General features: G+C 38.6%; 2 protein-coding genes across 2 annotated transcripts; both read right to left on the bottom strand.

Annotated features, from left to right (window-relative positions):
* Positions 1–2,483: 2,483 nt before the first annotated feature.
* Positions 2,484–7,748, bottom strand: KRT26 (keratin 26, type I). The gene is made up of 8 exons (XM_012660222.1): positions 7,270–7,748; positions 6,378–6,460; positions 5,795–5,951; positions 5,504–5,665; positions 5,293–5,418; positions 4,740–4,957; positions 3,492–3,559; positions 2,484–2,896 (listed from the first exon to the last, which is right to left on the bottom strand). The coding sequence occupies exons 1-8, from the start codon at positions 7,708–7,710 to the stop codon at positions 2,727–2,729; spliced, it is 1,425 nt and encodes a 474-aa protein (XP_012515676.1). The 5' UTR covers positions 7,711–7,748; the 3' UTR covers positions 2,484–2,726.
* A 5,553-nt stretch (positions 7,749–13,301) lies between these two features.
* Positions 13,302–18,284, bottom strand: KRT27 (keratin 27, type I). Its single transcript, XM_012660877.1, has 8 exons — positions 17,808–18,284; positions 17,266–17,348; positions 16,705–16,861; positions 16,264–16,425; positions 16,053–16,178; positions 13,974–14,191; positions 13,713–13,762; positions 13,302–13,630 (listed from the first exon to the last, which is right to left on the bottom strand). Exons 1-8 carry the CDS (start codon positions 18,249–18,251, stop codon positions 13,491–13,493), a joined length of 1,380 nt encoding a protein of 459 aa, XP_012516331.1. The 5' UTR covers positions 18,252–18,284; the 3' UTR covers positions 13,302–13,490.
* Between the last annotated feature and the right edge of the window lie 1,177 nt (positions 18,285–19,461).

Raw genomic sequence — 19,461 nt, 5'->3', positions numbered from 1 at the left:
TTACTGAGTTGAGTTATATATTTTTGATATTAACCCTTTGTCAGATGTATGCTTCATAATATTTTCCCCCAATCTGTGGGTTGTCTCTTCACTCTGTTAATTGTTTCCTTTGCTTTGCAGAAGCTTTTTAGTTTAATATAATCCAATTTGTCTATTTTTGCTTTTGTTGCCTATGTTTTTGGGGTCATATAAAAAAATCTTTGCCCAGATCAATGTCAAGAAGTTTTTCCTTATAGAAGTTTTATAGTTTCAGGTCTTATGTTTAAGTGTTTAATACATTTCTTTTTACTTTTTATTTTTTTATTTACTTTTTTTTGGGCTTATAAACAGAACATTTTTTTCTCATAGTGCTGGAGACTGGGACGTCTGTGATCAAGGTGCTGGCAGATCTGGTATCGGGTGAGGGTCCGCTGCCTGATTCATAGACAGCTGTCTTTATGCTATGTCCTCATGTAGCAGAAGGCTGCTTCATTTATTTATTTATTTTTAAAGAATGGTGCTCTTTGGCATTTAACTCAAACTAAGAAGTAACAGACTTTGAGTGTGATGTACTGTGAACAGATTTTTTTTCTTTTTCAGATGGATTATTAAAATGTAAGATAGAAATTCATGTTTTAAAAACTGTTTTTCTGAAAAACATCAAGTTTAATACATTTGGAGTTGATTTTTGAATATGGCATGAGATAAAAGTTCCAGTTTCATTCTTCTGAATGTGGATATCTAGTTTTCTCCACATCATTTATTAAAGAGATTGTCCTTTCCTTGTTGTGTGTTTTTGGCACCTTTATTTGAAAATCAGTTGACTGTAAACGTATGGATTTATTTCTAGGCTGTCTGTTTTGTTCAGTTGGTCTATATGTTGATTTTTGTACCATTATTATGATGTTTTGGTAACTATGTATTTGTAGAAGACTTTGAGACCAGATAATGTGATGCCTCTAACTTTGTTCCTGTTGTTCAACATTGCTTTCGCAATCTTTTCAGGGCCTTTGTGGTTCCATATGAATTTTAGAATTTTTTTTTCTATGTATGTTAAAAATGTCATTGGAATTTTGATTGAGATTGCATTTAATCTGTAAATCACTTAGGGTAGTATGGACATTTTAATAATATTAATTCTTCCAACCTACCAACATGGGATATTTTTCCATTTATTTGTGCCTTCTGCAATTTCTTCATCAGTGTTTTACAGTTTCACTTATTTCTGCTGTAATCTTTTTTTTTTGAGACAGAGTCTGGCTCTGTTGCCCTGGCTAGAGTGCCGTGGCATCAGCCTAGCTCACAGCAACTTCAAACTCCTGGGCTCAAGTGATCCTCCTGCCTCAGCCTCCCAGGTAGCTGGGACTACAGGCATGCGCCACCATGCCTGGCTAATTTTTTCTATATATATATATTTTTAGTTGTCCAGATCATTTCTATTTTTTTTTTTTTTTTAGTAGAGACGGGGTCTCGCTCTTGTTCAGGCTGGCCTCAAACTCCTGACCTTGAGCGATCCACCCGCCTCGGCCTCCCAGAGTGTTAGGATTATAGGCGTGAGCCACCGCGCCTGGCCTCTGCTGTAATCTTTGTTATTTCCTCTTTCTACTAATTTTGGGCTTAGTTTCTTCTTTTTTTCTAGTTCCTTGAGGTGTAATAGTGGTTTATTTGAGATTTTTCTTCTTTTTTAAAGTAGGCATTTTTTGCTATAAACTTCTCTCTTAGACCTGCTTTTGCTGCATCTTGTAAGTTTTCTTATGTTGTGTTTCCATTTTCATTTGTCTCAAGATATTTTTGATTTCTCTTTTGATTTCTTCTTTGACTTATTGGTTGTTTAGGAGCATGTTATTTAATTTTCACATATTTGTGAGCTTTCTAAAATTCTTCCTATCATTGATTTATAATTTTATACTACTGTGTTTGGAAAAGATTATTACAGAACTCCCTGCCTTGTTCCACCCCAAATGGAAAAACCTCTTTAGCTTAGAACTTTGCTGCCATCCAACCCCAGCTAACACTTTCCAAAATAATTTGGTAAGGATGTCAGGCAGAATCTTGTGTGCAGGAGGATGTGAGCAAGATTTAGAACCTCCCCCAGGCTTGAGTAGTGCAGTTCTGAATTTGCTTAGTCACCAGCGTGGTAGGAACAGAGAGATGCATGTGCTGCAAAGTGGAAAAATAGCTATCCAGATTCAGATCCAACAAACTAACACTTGCTGATCATCCATGCACGCTAGGCATTCCAAGAGTGAACAAATCCTAATGATCGTTGAATAGAATCTTCTTTTATATCCATGGAAGCTCAAACTCAAAGAGATCGAGTTATTTACATAGTTAATCAAGGTCAGATTTGGGACTAGAGATTAGGGCTCTTTCCAAGTTATTCTGTTACGGATTGACGTACATGTGATTGTGAAGTGAAGTACATTATTTTATTAGCAGGTCCTTAGTATTGTCACATTGGGATCAACTGTGGAAATAAACAGAACCAGATTTATAAAAAATAATTTGCAACAAAAGAATTTTTAATAAAGTGGCAAAAAAAGGCCTCCAAAATAAAAACAAAAATTAAGGACAGAGTAAGATTTTTCCTTCTCTTGAAAAGGATTATATGCAAAGAACATGAGAAAAGGAAGAGAGGGAAAACGAATTCTAGCACTTATATTTTTAATAACAGAAATGAATAACTTCCTTGAGTTATTTGACCAATGGGATTTTGGAAGGGCAGGCTTTTTTTTGTTTTGTTTTTTTCAAAGAAGTTTTTTTTCATTATGGTCTTTAGAAGGTACCCGTTGTTCCACTGTGATGTTGCTTATTTTAGAGGATTTTTCTTCAACTGAGTGGACTCTCAGTGAAAGGACATTGCCAAGTTGATCTAGTTCTTCAACGACTGTTTTGACAACAGTTTCTTCTGTTGAATCTAAAATAAAATAAATTTTTAGTGGTCATTCTCAGCAGGTTGAAAGGTATTTAGTCATGACAGGTTTGCTTTCTAAAAATGGTTTTTGCAAATTTGCAGTAAATTGATATATGTATGTGTTTGAAGCCAATACTTAGCAAGACCCTAGGCTATCTTTCTTGTATTTACCACTGTGTTTAGAGCAATAGATATTTGAAAATGTAACAGAAACATGTATTAAAACAACCTAAGTATCAGGCAAGTGTAGACAGGTTGCACATAATGTCGTATTCTTTTAGATACCAACTTGTCCTATTTTTGTGGTTTAAAATAAAGTAGTTCTCTTATAAAACCATTGAAATTTTGAAAAAGAATACATCCTAGGTAAGAAAGATATTAGGGGATTGATTCCTCATTTCAGTAATTTTAAAATTTGACCACATCTCTTCTACAGGAGTATAAAATGCAAACGTTAAGAATTGTCATGATGACACCTCATCCCTTCCATCCACTAGAGCTAAGTTTAAAAACAAATTTTCTTTGATTAACAATTAAGTGACTCATTTAATACAACTGCTGGAGCTTAAAAGAGTTACACCAAGAAAACTTTCTATACCTTTGACTTGATTTCCAGAATTTGCGGGCTTACAGCCTTTTGATTCGTAACATGAGGATTTGCATTTTCTGTGAAGAGAAATGTAAATTATTGCATTTTTTCTTTCCTCAAGGAGCTCATAAATACCTCTGTATTGGGAATAAAAGTTTTGGGGTTTTAGTTTCAATAAGATTCAAATTCCTCTTACGTTTAAGGACTATTAGTAAGCTTTTCACAGTAAGAGATTAAATGGATGTTTATGATCAGAAATCTCCTCATGATCAGGTATTATCCCTTTCATTTAGCAACACGGGGACTCCCAGTTCTCATTCTGACTTTGAATTCAACTGGCCAATGAGCATGTTTGGACTACCTACTGTGGAGAAGGGGCTGGGCTAGGTGCTGTAGAAAATATAGAGCTAAGACACAAGCAGTTTATACTGTTGAAAATAAAGTATGCTCATGTGGAAAGTTACCTCTAACATGGCATGAAAGGTGCTATAAATTAAGTGTAAAATGAATGGCATAATAAGTAATTTGTTTGGGGGAGGGATCCCTCAGTGCCGGGTTCTTGTTGGATAGGCTGCAGAGGGCTGTTACCTCTTCATGGTGCAGCCGTGGGCAAGCATGTAGTAACAGCCTCTGATTTCCAAGTAACTTTTGTGTGTAAGCCCCTGTCACAAGCATTTTACCTACACAGTGAAGCACTATGGTTAAGAGTAGCTAAGGGTATGGTTTTGGTGTTAGCACAATTTTACCAATGAGGAAACTAGATTTAAAAAAGGTTTAACAATGTGCTCATATTCACCCAGTGTGTGATTCACACCCAGGGCTGCAATTCCAGGCTGTTGCTATTTGACTAACTATGATGCTCCCCTGATTAAATCTTCCTATATCTTCATCGTTCATCTTTAATACAGGGTGCACATGGAGTAACTAGTCTTAATAAAAGAGAATGTGTTATAAGAAATATGCCTAAACAATAAACCACAGAAGATAATTTTTCCCTTGGATTGGAATACTGGAATTGTTAAACATTCTGTACTTAAATGTTCTTTATATTATTATACATATGAATACTTTACATATTTAGAAATTTGATTTTCAAGTTTCTGCCTGTTTTCATTCACTTAGATAATGGACATTCCTGAGGACATATATAAGTATGATCTTTAGAGCAGGAAATTCTGGGGCATAATACTGGTATACCTACATAGTGAGAAAACCTGGTTGATGTGATGTTAATTTTTTTCACAAATTAATATTTACCTCTCTTCTCCATCTAACAAGTTGCAATAAATTTCAATTTCTTTTTCTAAAAATATTTTAATATCAAGAAGCTGTTCATACTCCAGCTTCTGGCCTTCTGTTTCCGTTCGAATCTGTTGCAGTTGTTCCTCCATTGCTCCGATCTGATCCTGAATTTGCTGGAGTTGATCACAGTAATTTCCTTCCGTCTCAGCCAAGGAGCATTCATAGGAATGTTTCTGAAAGAAGGACGAATGTGTAAAAGAGAAATGTCATGTTCATATTCTAAAGATTCTCGAGGTAGAAAGAAATATCTGTACAAGGTGTAAATAATTTCATTCGAAAATATACATTAGCAAGATTTTTAAAAAATTTTCTCTTCATTGAAAAAAGTCATTTTTTCACATTTTGGGCTTGGTGAGTGAGAAGTAATGTTTAGGGACAGAATTCTCAATATTTAATATATTTTATATTTTTAGTTCTATATTACACTTAGTGTTATATATATTCTTACATATGTATTTACTTATACAGACGTGCATACATATTCGATTCAATGGTGATTCCTGCGTACCATAGCCAGGAGGGACTGAAGTTCTATTTCCAGGGTTTGCAAATTGCGTTTAAGTTCTGTCAGCTCATTTCTGGCCGCTGTGGCTGCTCCTGCGTCATCAAAAATCTGTTGTTGCAGCGTTGCACTCTGAAGTGTAATTGTCAGAAGGGTTAGTGACTCGCTCGATCGTCTACTGAAGGAGCCCTCTGTGTGTAATTTGCCATAGACATACCTTCTCGTTGAACCAGGCTTCCGCGTCTTTGCGGTTCTGCTCAGCCAAGTCCTCATACTCAGCCCTCATGCTGTTCAGCAGAACAGTCAGGTCCACCCCCGGGGCTGCGTTCATCTCCACGTTCACATTCCCCCCAGCTACACATTGCAGGACCTGCATTTCCTAGAAAAGGGATCGGTATTAATACGCAAAGTAGGATTTTGCTTGATATTCACACCCTGCTGTGAAATGGACTGTGGACTTGAGAAGGAAATCAGAGCCTGTACAAAGCCGCTCTGCAGGCTTCTTTACCTCCTGGTGATTTTTTTTGAGGTATGTCAGTTCCTCACTGACGGTCTCACATTGTATCTCCAAGTCGGTTATGCAAAGGGTCAGCTCATCCAACACTCTGCGAAGATTGTTGGTGTCGGCCTGAACACTCTGGTGCAGGGCAAGCTCGTTTTCGTACCTTCGAGGTTATTAAGGTGCTTAAGAGTTGTGATCATAGGCAGGGGCAAAGCACAACTTTGTAAGACATTTCATAGGCTAAAAGATAGGATGTTCTGTACACATTTCTGAAGCTTCTTGCAATGCAAACTGTTAAAAAAGTTTGAGATAGCTACCTATTTGTGAATTGCATTTTGGAAATGTTATCTCTACAGAGTTGTTTTTTTTTTTTTTCATCCAAGGTGCTTAACAGTTAAATGAAATATTGCTAGATTTAAAAAAATGTATGATAGCTCTTTTTATAAGAGCATATTTAATTCAATTTTTTCATTGATTTTGTCTGACTTTATAAAAACATTTTGGTTTTCAAAGCAAAAGATATGTTCTTTAATCCAATGGTAGTATTTTTACCTTTATTGATATAATTAATTACTTTTTTTTCACCTACTTCAGCTTGAAGTCATCGGCAGCCAGTCTGGCATTGTCTTTTTGTAGAACAATACTGGCATTACAGCTGGTCACAGAAATAATCTAAATAGGGTAGATTGTGCAAAATGTTAAGTGCCGAAAGTTAGAGGAGCCTCCAGATTTCATTGTGATTCTATATCTTCTTAGCCCATCAAGCATCTATTTTAGTATCTTTTTTCTATATTAACAGAATATGGATTTTCTTCAGATAATAAACATCTAGAACTTAAGAGCCACATGGATACTTTCATTTGACTCTTGATAAAAAGGTATGAGCTACATACAAAGAATAAAAGTAGTTATCTCTATTTTCGAAATCCATCCTTCCTTCCTTCTTTCCTTCCTTTCCTTCTTTCTTTTCTTTTCTTTTGTTTTCTTTTCTTTTCTTTCTTCTTTTCTTTCGATGGAGTCTCACTCTGTTGCCTGGGCTACAGTGCTGTGGCATCAGCCTAGCTCACAGCAACCTCAAACTCCTGGGCTCAAGCAATCCTCCTGCCTCAGCCTCCCAAGTAGCTGGGACTATAGGCACGTGCCACCACGCCCAGCTACTTTTATCTATCTTTAGTAGAAACAGGGTCTTGCTCTTGCTCAGGCTGGTCTAGAACTCCTGACCTCAAGTGATCCTCCCACCTTGGCCTCCCAAAGTGCTAGGATTATAGGCGTGAGCCACCATGCCTGGCCTTGAACTTATTTCTTTTTCATTATTTAATTCTGCAAATTTTTTATTGCCAGGCACCTCTCGTAGGGCTGGGAATACAGACTGAACAAATTCTACATCATATAAATATGTTAAGCTCATTTTGTATGTTCTCTTCTTTAAGCTATGCACACCCAAAGTCTGTAGTAAAAGCATGCAAGTGCATATTTCTTACCTGCCTTTTAAGGTCTTCGATGACCGAGGAGTATCTACTGTTGTCGTGATCATGTCTCTGGAAGGAACCAGGCCCACATTTCTCATACCAACCCTTGATCTTCTGCTCTAGGTCTGCGTTCGCTTCCTCCAGAGCTCGCACATGGTCCAGGTAGGACGCCAGGCGGTCGTTGAGGTTCTGCATGGTCACCTTTTCATTCCCAGAAAGGAGGCCGTGCTCATTGCCAAGAAAACCAGTGCACACACCACTTCCCAACCCTCCACCACCATTGCAGAAGCTTCCTCCAGAAGAAATGCCCCCAATAGTACAAGAAAAGCTGCTCCCTGCTCCTGACCCAACACACACATTCCCAGCCACGAAGCCTGTTCCTCCACCAGACAGCCTAACAGACGCAGCTCGTGAGCAGATCTGCCTGGATCCACCGGAAAGTCGAAAAGACATGGCGACAGCACAGCCCAGCGACCCTTTCCCAGAGAGGAGCGAAGCCGAGTATACCTTCCGTAGAGGTTAGCTCCATTGTCCTTTTATAGGATTCACTAGGTTGTTTCAGTCTTAACTGTGCCCATCTGTAATAAAATTTACTTACATTCTAATTGTTGTTTTTCATAATGGGGAGATTTTTTAATAGCGTCCAGTCTGTAGGTGGAAAGATGCCCCACGGATATTTTTATATATATAAAAAAGGTGTCAGGTGGTGTAATACCAAATCATAGCCTCCACGGTCAATATTAAATATGAGTAAATGTATATCTTTTTGACCTCTCGAATAGACTCTAGTCCCCGCATATAACAAAGGGAATTAATAATTCAAGTAAGAAATGTCTTGTACTCTTGTCATGCAAATGCTCGTAGAGTATCTCTATTATTCCCACTTTACTGAATATTTTCTTTCTTATTGCAATTACAGACTCTCTATATCTAGTGATCTTTTGGTCGTGGGAGCTTTTAAATTGGTTTTTTAAGAATTGAAAACTGAAATAATAAAACTCCTGCTGTAACTTGCTTATCAATTTCACTAAAATTCATGAATATATGGTGTTGATGGAGAATTATTTGGATTAAGATTTCTTGATTTGGTCCAGCAGAATTTCAATTCAACTAACTTCTGAGTCTCCACATTGTTCACTTCCCTACCTCAAAAATATTGTTTACTGTCTTTTCATTTAAATTTATGCATTTAAGGCATTATGAATTATTTTGAGAAGTGAGCATTACATTGATCATTGGGGAGTAAGATACATGAAGTAGAGGGTTGTTCTCATGGCTACCTAGAAAACCAGTAATTATGGTACTCTAGATAGAGGATGAGTTGTTGTGGGGAAGTAGACTCTTTATTCTCCTGCCTTGATGCCCTTGGGAAGGTATCCAGTCTTGTCATGCTTCATTTCCCTACTGGACAAATGAAAATAATAACACTGAACAATCTCAAATGAATATTGGGCAACTCAAATAATGAATGACTATAAGACAGTCCAAAGGGCACAAACATTTTGTAAATGTTAATTATTTAAATTATTATGATAAAGTGGACATGTCAGACAGGCCCAGGTCTCTATCACTTATAATGCTACAAATTGATTGGTTAACTAATTACAGGTTTAGTTTTGAAACAGTAATTTTTTTCTGAATGTGATTTTTCAATGTTATGGATATTGATCATTTTGAAAAATATCCAACATGATTCTCACTGAAAGATATGGAATATGTGGTGGGCTGCTGGTATTTTTTTGACCCCAAATATTTAATTTTAATAAATATAAAACTATAATTTGGACCATTGGCTCATGTTTAGAACAGTACGTGGTACGTTAAGAGATATAGCTCCTATTAAGAGACTTATTACTGATTTTGTTGTGATCTGGTCAGATTTTAAATCTTTTTCCCATGCTTCCCATGAATAAAACAAGGAAAAGGGTCTGTTGTCAGTGTCATAGTATACAAGGCTTTTGTTTCTTAGATAAGGGTTATTATGAGATTGCAAAGTTATTATTAACATAATCTGTGTCTAGATATTTTATAAATACTAATTAACTTATCTTTTGTGAAATAAGTTAGGCATATATTATTAAACCATTTTGGAGATGAGCTGGCTCTGAAGCTCAGGGGCAACACAGATCACAAAGCATTTCTATATCAAAGCAAGACTAGAACACATGATGCTTAACTCCTTGGAAGATTGTCTCGCCTGTTTACTCATATGGGCAAGTCTCCTGAATTTTTGTAATCATAGATTTCCTCTAAACTAATACTTACTTTAAAAGTTTAGGTATGTTTAGTCCTTTCTGAAAGTGGAGGAGAGATTTAACAAAATCTCTGGGCCGCTTCTATCTATATATTTCTTCCTGAGAGTGATTATTTTATTCATGGCAAGAAACTGATACTCAGCAATATATCATGGGTCATTTCTTGAGAATCTACTAAGTATCAGAGCATTATATGATGTGTGTATGATAGGTATTCAAAATAATCGAGTCGAATTAAACTTATATAGTGTTAATGTTTCCTTATTACAGGATAAAGTTTTTCATTATATTATTGTTAGTGGCTGGGTCCAGGTCCATTATGCCCTCGCACAGTAAATCATGAGTTTTCCCATGAGTTCTGCAAAAGAGAAAAGATTTATTTGCAAGGCCTAGGAGTGGGGAGGTGGAAGAACAGCTCTTATATCCTCCTCCCCAAAGAAAAGCCTTAGGATATCTATGGGTTAGGGAAGCCGGGTGGTCTAAGGCATGGGGAAAGGTGATTGGCAGTGGGGAAAAATGAAGTAACAGGGTCATTCTGCGCAAGTGTATGGCGCAGGGTTCCTGGCATTTCATAGGACATATGTACAGAAAATGGTAGCATTAGCATGATCTGAGGGTGGAGTTTTTGGCCCTTTGATGTGAAAAGGCCAACTCTTGGTCGCTTGCATAGGCCCAGTTGAAGGATTGGTGGTTTCAATGGGTTTGAACTGATGGGAGCTGGCCCACATTCTTGAAAAACAGATGAAGTGATCATTACCATGGTGACTTATGAATGTTATCTATAAAGTAGCCTATGAAGGTTAAGTTTCAGTGTTCAGCTATGTGGCCTTCAGCTTCATGGAAATAGGGGAAAAAAACAACAAAAAGCAAGCAACCAAAAGCAAGCAGGGCAGGCAAACCTGATCAAAGAAACCCCTTGATTTCATTATCTTATTCTAATGGTCATATGCTCATTTTCCTTGTGATGAACTTATTGTTTAATTTCAAGTATGCCGTTTTGTTTAAAATTCATGCTCTACATTTGCGTAGCAAGTTTGGATAACCATTTTTCTTGAACATGAATGAGGTTTGCTTTGTCACTGGATTCCTAGTTTTTTTTTTTTTCCTGAGACTCAGATTCTAGTGTGCTAATTCCTCCCACGAAATGACTTCCCAGGTTTGTTTGGGAAGGAGACTCTGAATGAATTGAAGGCTCTGCTAATCTCTGACCGCCTAGAGTTAGCGTGCACTTAGTTTCTTCATCCATTTTCTTGGGAGAAGGAAGGTGGAGTGGTGAGGTTCTCAGAGTGTGGTATTATGTTGTGGGTAAGCACAGACTCCGAGCCAGACTGCCTGGGTTCGCATTCCAGCACCTCCAGTTATGAGGTGTGTGACCTTGGGCGAATTACGCAGCTGCTCTCTGCTTCAGTTTCCTTATTTATAAAACGAGGATAATAACAATACCTACCTCGTAGGGCTGTCCTGATTCAGTGATTCAATGATGCTCAGAATAGAGTCTAGCACATACTAAGTGCTGGTTACCAATTATTATGGACTGTTTCCTGGAATTTATGTGAAAAAGTCCTGAATATAGCCTGGTTTTAGTAAAAAGAGTTTATTCAACCTGGTTCTAGTGGAGTTTATTCCCTGAGTTATAAGGTGGTGGTCAGACATCTTAAATACTGAATAAATAGGAGCTAAGTATTTAAAAATTTTTAAAAAAAAATTTAAAGACTTTTTTTTTACGTTAGGGTTCACTCTTGGTGTTGTATATTCAGTGGGTTTGATAAAGGAAAGTGGACCCCAAAACTGGGGTCCGGCCTGTAGGCCAAGTGGATTCTTGGCTTCACACAAAAAGGAATTCAAGAACAAGCCGAGAGTAAGGCAAAGGCAAGTTTATTGAGGAAGAAAGACAAAAAATCATAAAAAGAAAAGTGGTTCCCCATAGACAGAGCAGCGTTTGTGCGCTGCTGGCTGCCTGTTTTTGTGTTTCTCTCTTGGCTGCGTGTTAAACAAAGGGAGGATTGTCTGTGAGTTTCTTGCGACAGGGGTAGAGAGTTGGGGGAGGGTCTCTCCCATTTAAACCATATAGGACAATTCCTGGGAGTTGCCATGGCATTTGTAAACTGTCATGGCGCTGGCGGGAGTTTCTTTTAGCATGTCAAGGAATTATAACTAGTGTATAAAGAGCAGTGAGGGTAACTTGAGGTTGTTTTCATGCCATCTGGGCTCCAATTGGTTTTGGCTGGTTTCTCTGCCGTCTCCTGTTTTATCCACAACCTTCTTCTAGGGCTTATGACTCTTTATTGAATAAGGCCTGCCGGTTCCCTATCTCAGGTTTGGATACATGTATAATAACATGTATCCATCCTTACGGTATCATACAAAGTATTTTCATTGCCCTAAACATCCCCTGTGCTCTGCCTATTCATCCCTTTCCAACAACCTCCGGCAACCACTGATCCGTCTACTGTCTCCATAATTTTGCCTTTTCTGGAATATCATATAGTTGGAATCATGCAGTATGTAGCCTTTTCAGATTGGCTTCCTTCACTCAGGAACACACATTTAAGATTCCTCCATGTCTTCCATGGCTTGATAGCTCATTTCTTTTTAGCGCTGAGTAACATTCCACTGTCTGAATGTACCAGTTTATTTATTCGTTCACCTGCTGAAGGACATCTTGGTTGCTTCCAAGTTTTGGCAATTAGGAATACATCTTCTATAAACATCTGCGTGCAGATTTTTGTGTGGACAGAAGTTTTCGACTCCTTTGGGTAAAGGATCCAGCGATTGCTGAATCATATGGTTAAGAGTATGTTTAGTTTTTGTAAGAAACTGCCAAATTGTCTTCCAAAGAGTCTGTAAGCTAAGTACTTTTGATTAAGAAACCATGTGGTAGGATGCTTTCTTCTCCTAATTTGATATAAGGGTATATGATGGGAGGACTGGTTAATTAAAGAGTTAAGCAGGAAAGTACGTATTTGCTTTAAGTTCACCTGGGTGTTGTTAAATGCATCTGGGAAAGAGAGGAGGGAAGACAGCTTGAAAGTGATTGTGATTCAGCTGCACTGAACCCATTCTGCAGAGATCAGTAATACGGTACTGGTTCCAGAAAAAAGCAGGCTCTTTCTGTTATGAGATTGATATGGGGTGGGGTAAATTCTGTCAGCCTCAAAGAAGCCTATGGAGGGTTTTCTGCTGAGCTTACACCTCCTCTGACCCCCCTGTAGCCTTGAGCCACAGATTAGAGAAATAGATCCATTGATGGCAAGTGCTAAATATTTCACTAAAAGTTATGATTTACTTGAGAGACTCATTGCTCTGTAGTCTTGGATGGCAAAAACTGAGTATAGTACTTGTGAGTCCCCAACCTCATAGTGGAGTGGTCAAGATTATGAATTACCCACTGGAATACTCCAATTACTATAGCCCCCACATCTCTCTCCTTCCCTTCTACCTTCAAATATCACCATTTATAGCCAGCCATTCCTTTATTTTTAGGGTGTTTCCAGTTCTTCAATTTCTAATTTCCACTTCTATGAGCATGTTGATCTCAGGGACTGGATTTTTATTAACTGTTTTATCCTCAATACCTGGCACTTAGTGTGTGCTCAGTAAGTATTTATTGAAGGATGGAAGGAAGGCAAAATTTTACAGAGGTGTGAAAAAGACTCCAACTAGTTTAAATGTTAAACTTACTCCTAACTCGTGAAGACCGTTGGATTTAAGAGAAGAAATTAAAGGCAAAATTCAGTTCCTGTTGGAGGTGACATTTAAAATGCAAAGATTGATCAGAACCAGGGAAGATGACTTGCAACAGGGAGAACTTTTATTGAAACGCCACCATAGAGAAAGCCAAAGAAATGTTACCATTCTAAAAACAGCTTGTCTTAATCCATTGGAAGAAAAGCAGAAAAATAAGAGGGCCCTTATTTAGGAACATAGTTTCAGTTTGGTATTCTAATTTAGGAGCCATTCTTTTTGGGGGGCTGGAGTTCAGGAAGGCACCCTCTGTTCGCTCTTGGTGTTGATTTTGGTGGCTTTTTCTTCCACGGTGTGAACTCTGGATGAGAGAACTTTGCCACGAGGATCTATTTCTTCAACAACTGTTTTAACAATGGCGGCTTTAGATGAATCTAAAAGGACACATATGAACTGTTATAATTTATCAAATGCATAAAAAATAAACATCGAATACTTAACACAGCTTTTGTTTACCTTTTATCTGATTTCCTGGGCCTCTGTAGCCTTTTGATTTAACACAGGAGCTGTAAAAATATAGAGAATTTGTATTAATTATTTCATTCTGTGTTTTCAGGAAACTGAAAAACAATGATTCAACGATTCTTTGAGTTCTGAAATAACACCAGATGAGGCTTTATCCACGCATGCTCTGGATCATAGATACTTTGTACTTGATTTCAAATAATCTTTAATAACCTTAGAATAACTTGTTTTCTCATTAGAAGCAGAACTTACCCATCCTCTCCATCTATCAGGCGGCAGTAGGTCTCGATCTCTTTTTCCAGGTGGACCTTGATGTCGAGGAGCTGCTCATACTCGAGCTTCTGGCCCTCGGTCTCGGTTCTGACCTGGTGCAGCTGCTCCTCCAGGGCCCCGATCTGCGCCTGGATCTGCGCCAGCTGCGCGCAGTAGTTGCTCTCGGTCTCTGTCAAGGAGCACTCCAGGGACTGTTTCTGTGGTTCAGTAGGACGTAGTTTAGTGGAACATGTCACAGTATTGTTTTAGAATAAGCCAGAGCAGTGAGGAGATAATTAAGAGTTATCCTTACATAATGCAAATAATCATTTTTATCTAATACAATTCCATTTGTTCAATATTAATTGTTGCCCTTATTAGATGTCATACTGTTTTTGTATTTGAGAATGACACAGTTGGTGATGAATGTTAGTCATATGCCCAGGAGTGTTAGAAAAGATGAAATTGTTTCTTCATAGGGCACAGTCTAAAGATCCCTCCCCCATACCAATATAGCCCGTGCTTGCAGAGTCTGGCACAACTTGCCACCTTCCCCACTAATAAAATTCCCTCTACACTTTTGCTACCTCATTTCTAGTCACGTGATAGTCTTGTTTCATGAGGGTTGTAGCTCTTCTGTTAAAAAAATAATCCTACAGTAAACTTCATAAACTTTCCATGAGTAGAATAAACCAAAGAAAAGAATTACCTTTTTAGGCTTTATGGAGGGGGGACCAAGGACAACATATGTAACCTAAACATCTGTACCCCCATAATATGTTGAAATAAAAGAAAAAAAAATACAGTGGTTTGATGCATTGGCTTGTGAATCCAAATTTATAAAGATCCACAGAGGGAACGCTTGCTGTAATTTTACAATGAATGAAGATGAAAGTGTCTTACCCTTTCATCTGCAAGTACTTTTATATAAAGTCCTGATTTTATATACAGTCGTACCCTCTTTCGTGAATAAATTCTGGAGTTTTACTAGCCATAGTGGGAAAAAGATAGACTTGGGAATTAGAAAATTTGGAGAGAAATTCTGGTTCCTTCAGATCCAACTGTGGGACTCCGGGAATTGCTTAACTTCTTCGACACTCAAGATTCCTCTTTTGGAAATAATGACATGAGTTATGGAGTTTGCCCTGCCCTCGCTCCAGGGTTACTGTGGACTCACATGTGGCTGGAAGTGCTGGGCGAGCCCTTAATGACAGAGGTTATTATTATCATTAGCATGGTGAGCTTTATAGTCAACCTTCACGCCTCTACTTTGCTTCTTGTTTATGCCACTTAAAAAGGAACTTGTGAGTGCTTTAATTAAGTAGCCAAAAGAAATGTCAGGTGAAGTTAGGAGGGGTGCAAATGTATTTTTTCTCTTCACAAGCAGAGGTTTTTTTTTCTTTTCTAAAAATGTTGACACATAATAATTGTATATATTTATAGGGTACATGGTAATATTTCAATACATATGATGTATGGTGATAGAATTAGGACGATTAACATATCCATCAGCAAAAACATTTATCATTTTTTTTGTATGTTGGGAACATTCAAAATCTTTTCTTCTATTTGAAAATATATAACAGTTATTGCTAATTATAGTCACCCTACAGTGCTACAGAACCCTAGAAATTATGCCTCTTATCTAAATGCGATTTTGTATTCTTTAACCAACCTCTCCCTATTCCTCCCACCCCCTACCCTTCCTAACCTCTAGTAACCACTATTCTACCCTCTACTTCTATGAGATCCATTTTTTTTAGCTTTTGAATATGAGTGAGAACATAAGCAGTGGTTTTTAATCTTTTGACTTTGGGGAGAGGATTCAGAGTGAAAACTATTTTCTTTTTTGAGTATCTTGAAATAATTGTATTTGCTAATTTCTAATGTTTCATAATTATTAGCATCTAGCTATATTGTCAGGCAAAGAGGATTCTCGTGTGCAAAATGCACATGTGTCTTATGCCGAGCATAGTAATTAGCGGATAAAAACTAAAATACTATTATCCGGAAGGAAATTCTCTTTAATTTTTTCTCCCCCAATTTCTAAAGCAAATCTGTTCCGTACTTTTTGCTTACCATTGCTAAGAGGGACTGAAGTTCAATCTCCAGGGTTTGAAGAGTACGTTTCATCTCAGTAAGTTCATTCCGAGCTGAGGTGGTGGCACCAGCGTCGTCAGAAATCTGCTGCTGCAGGGAAGCGCTCTGAAACATCAGGAGTCTGTGTTAGGGCCATGTTGGCTGCGTCTGCACCCAGTGCCAGGTTAAGCGCACCCTGGGGTGGTTTTACCTTCTCATTGAACCAGGCCTCCGCATCCCTGCGGTTCTGCTCCGCAAGGGCTTCGTACTCAGCGCGCATGTTGTTCAGCAGGACGGTGAGGTCCACCCCGGGGGCCGCGTTCATCTCCACGTTCACGTTGCCGCCGGCCGCGCACTGCAGAGCCTTCATTTCCTGGAAGAGATTTGTTTAACCGAATTAGGATCTGAATATGTTTTTTAAAAGGAACCAGACCGGACAGGATCCATAAGGCTAGAAACTTTTTTTTTTGGCGGCGGGGGGAGGGGGGGGCGGGGGAATTTGTCTCTTTTGAGACTAGAAACATTTCGAACAATTTAAGCCACGTGGCGAAATAGACAAGTTCCTTCTTGAATGTGACAGTCATCCTCGGAAGTGAATTTTCAACTTTGGGAGGGAGGCGGTTTGTGAAAGTCAGCGAGGTGGAGCACCCACCTCCTCGTGATTCTTCTTGAGATAAGCCAGCTCCTCGCTCAGCGTCTCCAGCTGGATCTCCAGGTCTGTTCTGCACAAGGTCAGCTCGTCCAGGACTCTGCGCAAACCGTTGATGTCCGCCTCCACGCTCTGGTGCAGGGCCAGTTCATTTTCAAACCTTAGAAAAGTATCAGAAAGTTTTATCAGCAGTAGTTAGACATGAGTCACAGTACTGTTTAGCTCATCATAAAGCTCGAACAAAGCTTTGGGGTAAAACTCTTAAAATAATATTTAAAACTTCAGGGAGGTCACCCACGGTGCAAGAAACAAATCATTTTCTTTGAAGCAAGAGATGGGAATACTCAAAATTCTCTCTCATGTGACCTTAGCCTTCATTCGTGTTAGCCCTCAAATTGCCCAAGTAAAAATATATTATTCAGCCAGTCATTCTAATATGCATTTGGTTTAAAACAAATAAATAAATAAATAAAAACAAAGAATTGAGCCAACCTCAAATAACCTAAATAAAAGAGGAAAATGCCTAGATAACCTTTTTTTCTGTCTCTCTTCAGCCCTACTCACTTTAGTCTAAAGTCATCAGCTGTTAGTCTTGCATTGTCGTTTTGCAGGACAACACTGGCATTACTTGCAGTTGCAGAAATTATCTGATAAAAGGAGAGTTAAGAGTGAGGACATATTAAAAAGACATTTCAAATTTCCTTGAAATAAAGTTACCTATGAAATTCTAGTAATATTTCTGGCATCTGTCTCTAATAATAAGATGATTCTTTTGAAAATGGGAAATTTAAGTATGGCCTCTTTTTTTTCCCACCCTACCCTTTCCTTTTTATGGGAAAGCATATAAATATATAGCTGGAGACACTGGGAAGTTTTTGATATTTTAATATTGCAAAATGCATACATGCATACCTAAAACCACATGATGGGTGGGCCATGTTCAAAGATTAGCGTTTTAGTATAAATTATTTCTAATATTGATAATGAACTCCCCAAATTTAAAAGCTGAGGGCAAAGCCCTGTTATTGTGATCGCTTATACATCTGGGCATATGCGAGTGGCTACATACTCTCATGAATGTTAACTTATGCTAGTGCGTTTCTTACCTGGTTCTTAAGGTCGTCAATTATTGGGAAGTACCTGCTGTAATCATGATCAAGACCGCGGCAAGAACCAGGTCCGAATTTCTCATACCACCCCTTGATCTTCTGCTCCAGGTCAGCGTTGGCCTCCTCCAGTGCTCGAACATTATCCAGGTAGGAGGCCAAGCGGTCGTTGAGGTTTTGCATGGTCACTTTCTCGTTGCCGGAGAGGAGGCCGTGTTCATTCCCGGTGAAAGCAGCGCAAGAAGCACTCCCCGCTCCGAGCCCTCCACCATAGCCTCCAGCAGATGAGCTGCCCCCAAAGGCGCAAGAGAAGCCACTTCCAATGCCTGGCACACCGCATGCGTTTCCGGCTCCAAAGCCTGCTCCCCCACTAGAGAGCCTCACGGAGCCTGCACCCCCGCAAGAGGCAAGCCGTCTGGATGCAGAAGAAAACCGCAAGGACATGGTGTCCAGACTGGAGCGTTTGTTCCTGGAGGGATGCTCTGATGGCGAATGTCCTGCTCAAGGTTAGTTTGCTTTTATACACACGTTATTAGGGTGTTTCTTAATGAACTTTGCTACTCATAGCGAAATGGTGTTTGTCAGCTCATTGGGAATTATCCATAATTGAGTGATTTTTCTTTTAATGACTGTCTTTACCCTACAATGTCTATTTCTGTAGGTGGATAGTTACCTTGGGGTTATTTGTTATCTCTGGAATTGGACAGGGTGGAGTATTATCAAGATTATTATAGTGTTGCATTTCAAATTTAGTATGAGTAATCCTTCCTGTCTATCTTTCAGGCTTTAGGAATATAAAATTCCTATAAGAATAAAAAAGTATGATAGACAAATTTCTCTTTCCCTTGCCCAAGCCAACAACATTGCATTTTCTCCAGCAAGTGAATCATCATAGTCATAATTTTCTATCAGATATGTTGAAAATAATTTTAAGGCCATGGGCCCATGATACCAGAAGAAGGAGGTGAGATGCTAAATGGAAACTGAGGAATTAAATGGAACCCTCTTTGGAGACAGAGAGCCTTTCCCTGATCCTTATCCTTCCTGAATTACCATTTCATCTGTACTGGTTTTCTGTCTAAGCTCTGTTGCTAACCAGGTTAAGTAAGGGAATGGGTTTAACCCCTCTGGGCCTCGGTTTCCTCATCTATAAAATGAAGGGTCTAGATTATGACCTCTGTGTTCCCTTTCTGTCTCTAGATTTCTCATATTTTTGTACTCCTTCCTTTTACTGTCTTTTTCTAGAATGCTTTTCTGCATTTACTTCTTCACTTTTCACCTCTTATTTCTGAATTTTGATCCCACCATTTTATTGAAATTAATCTCTCAAAGGTCACTAATCATGATATATCTCCAATCCAAGCATCATTTCTTTCATTTTTTCTCCTACGCTCTTTTGGTTATGTTCGGTACTGATCACCTCAGTCTGATTGAGTTTCAGACAGTTGCTTTGTGAGAATTCTTCTACATCTCTAGTTGCTCCTCTTTTCCACTCGTAGCCTCTGTGCCCTATGTCTTGTCATTTCTTATAGTTTTGTGCTTGGCATTTAAGATTCCTCTTGATGTAGATCTTACCTCACTGAGTTGTTCATTCACCTGTTTTACCACTCCCCTCTTTCCCCTCTCTTTGCCATTGTTCATATTGTTCTTTCCA

The sequence above is a fragment of the Propithecus coquereli genome, unplaced genomic scaffold (assembly GCF_000956105.1).
Source record: "Propithecus coquereli isolate 6110/MARCELLA unplaced genomic scaffold, Pcoq_1.0 Scaffold119, whole genome shotgun sequence".
Lineage (NCBI taxonomy): Eukaryota > Metazoa > Chordata > Mammalia > Primates > Indriidae > Propithecus > Propithecus coquereli.
This window is presented reverse-complemented; position numbering and strand designations above follow the sequence as displayed.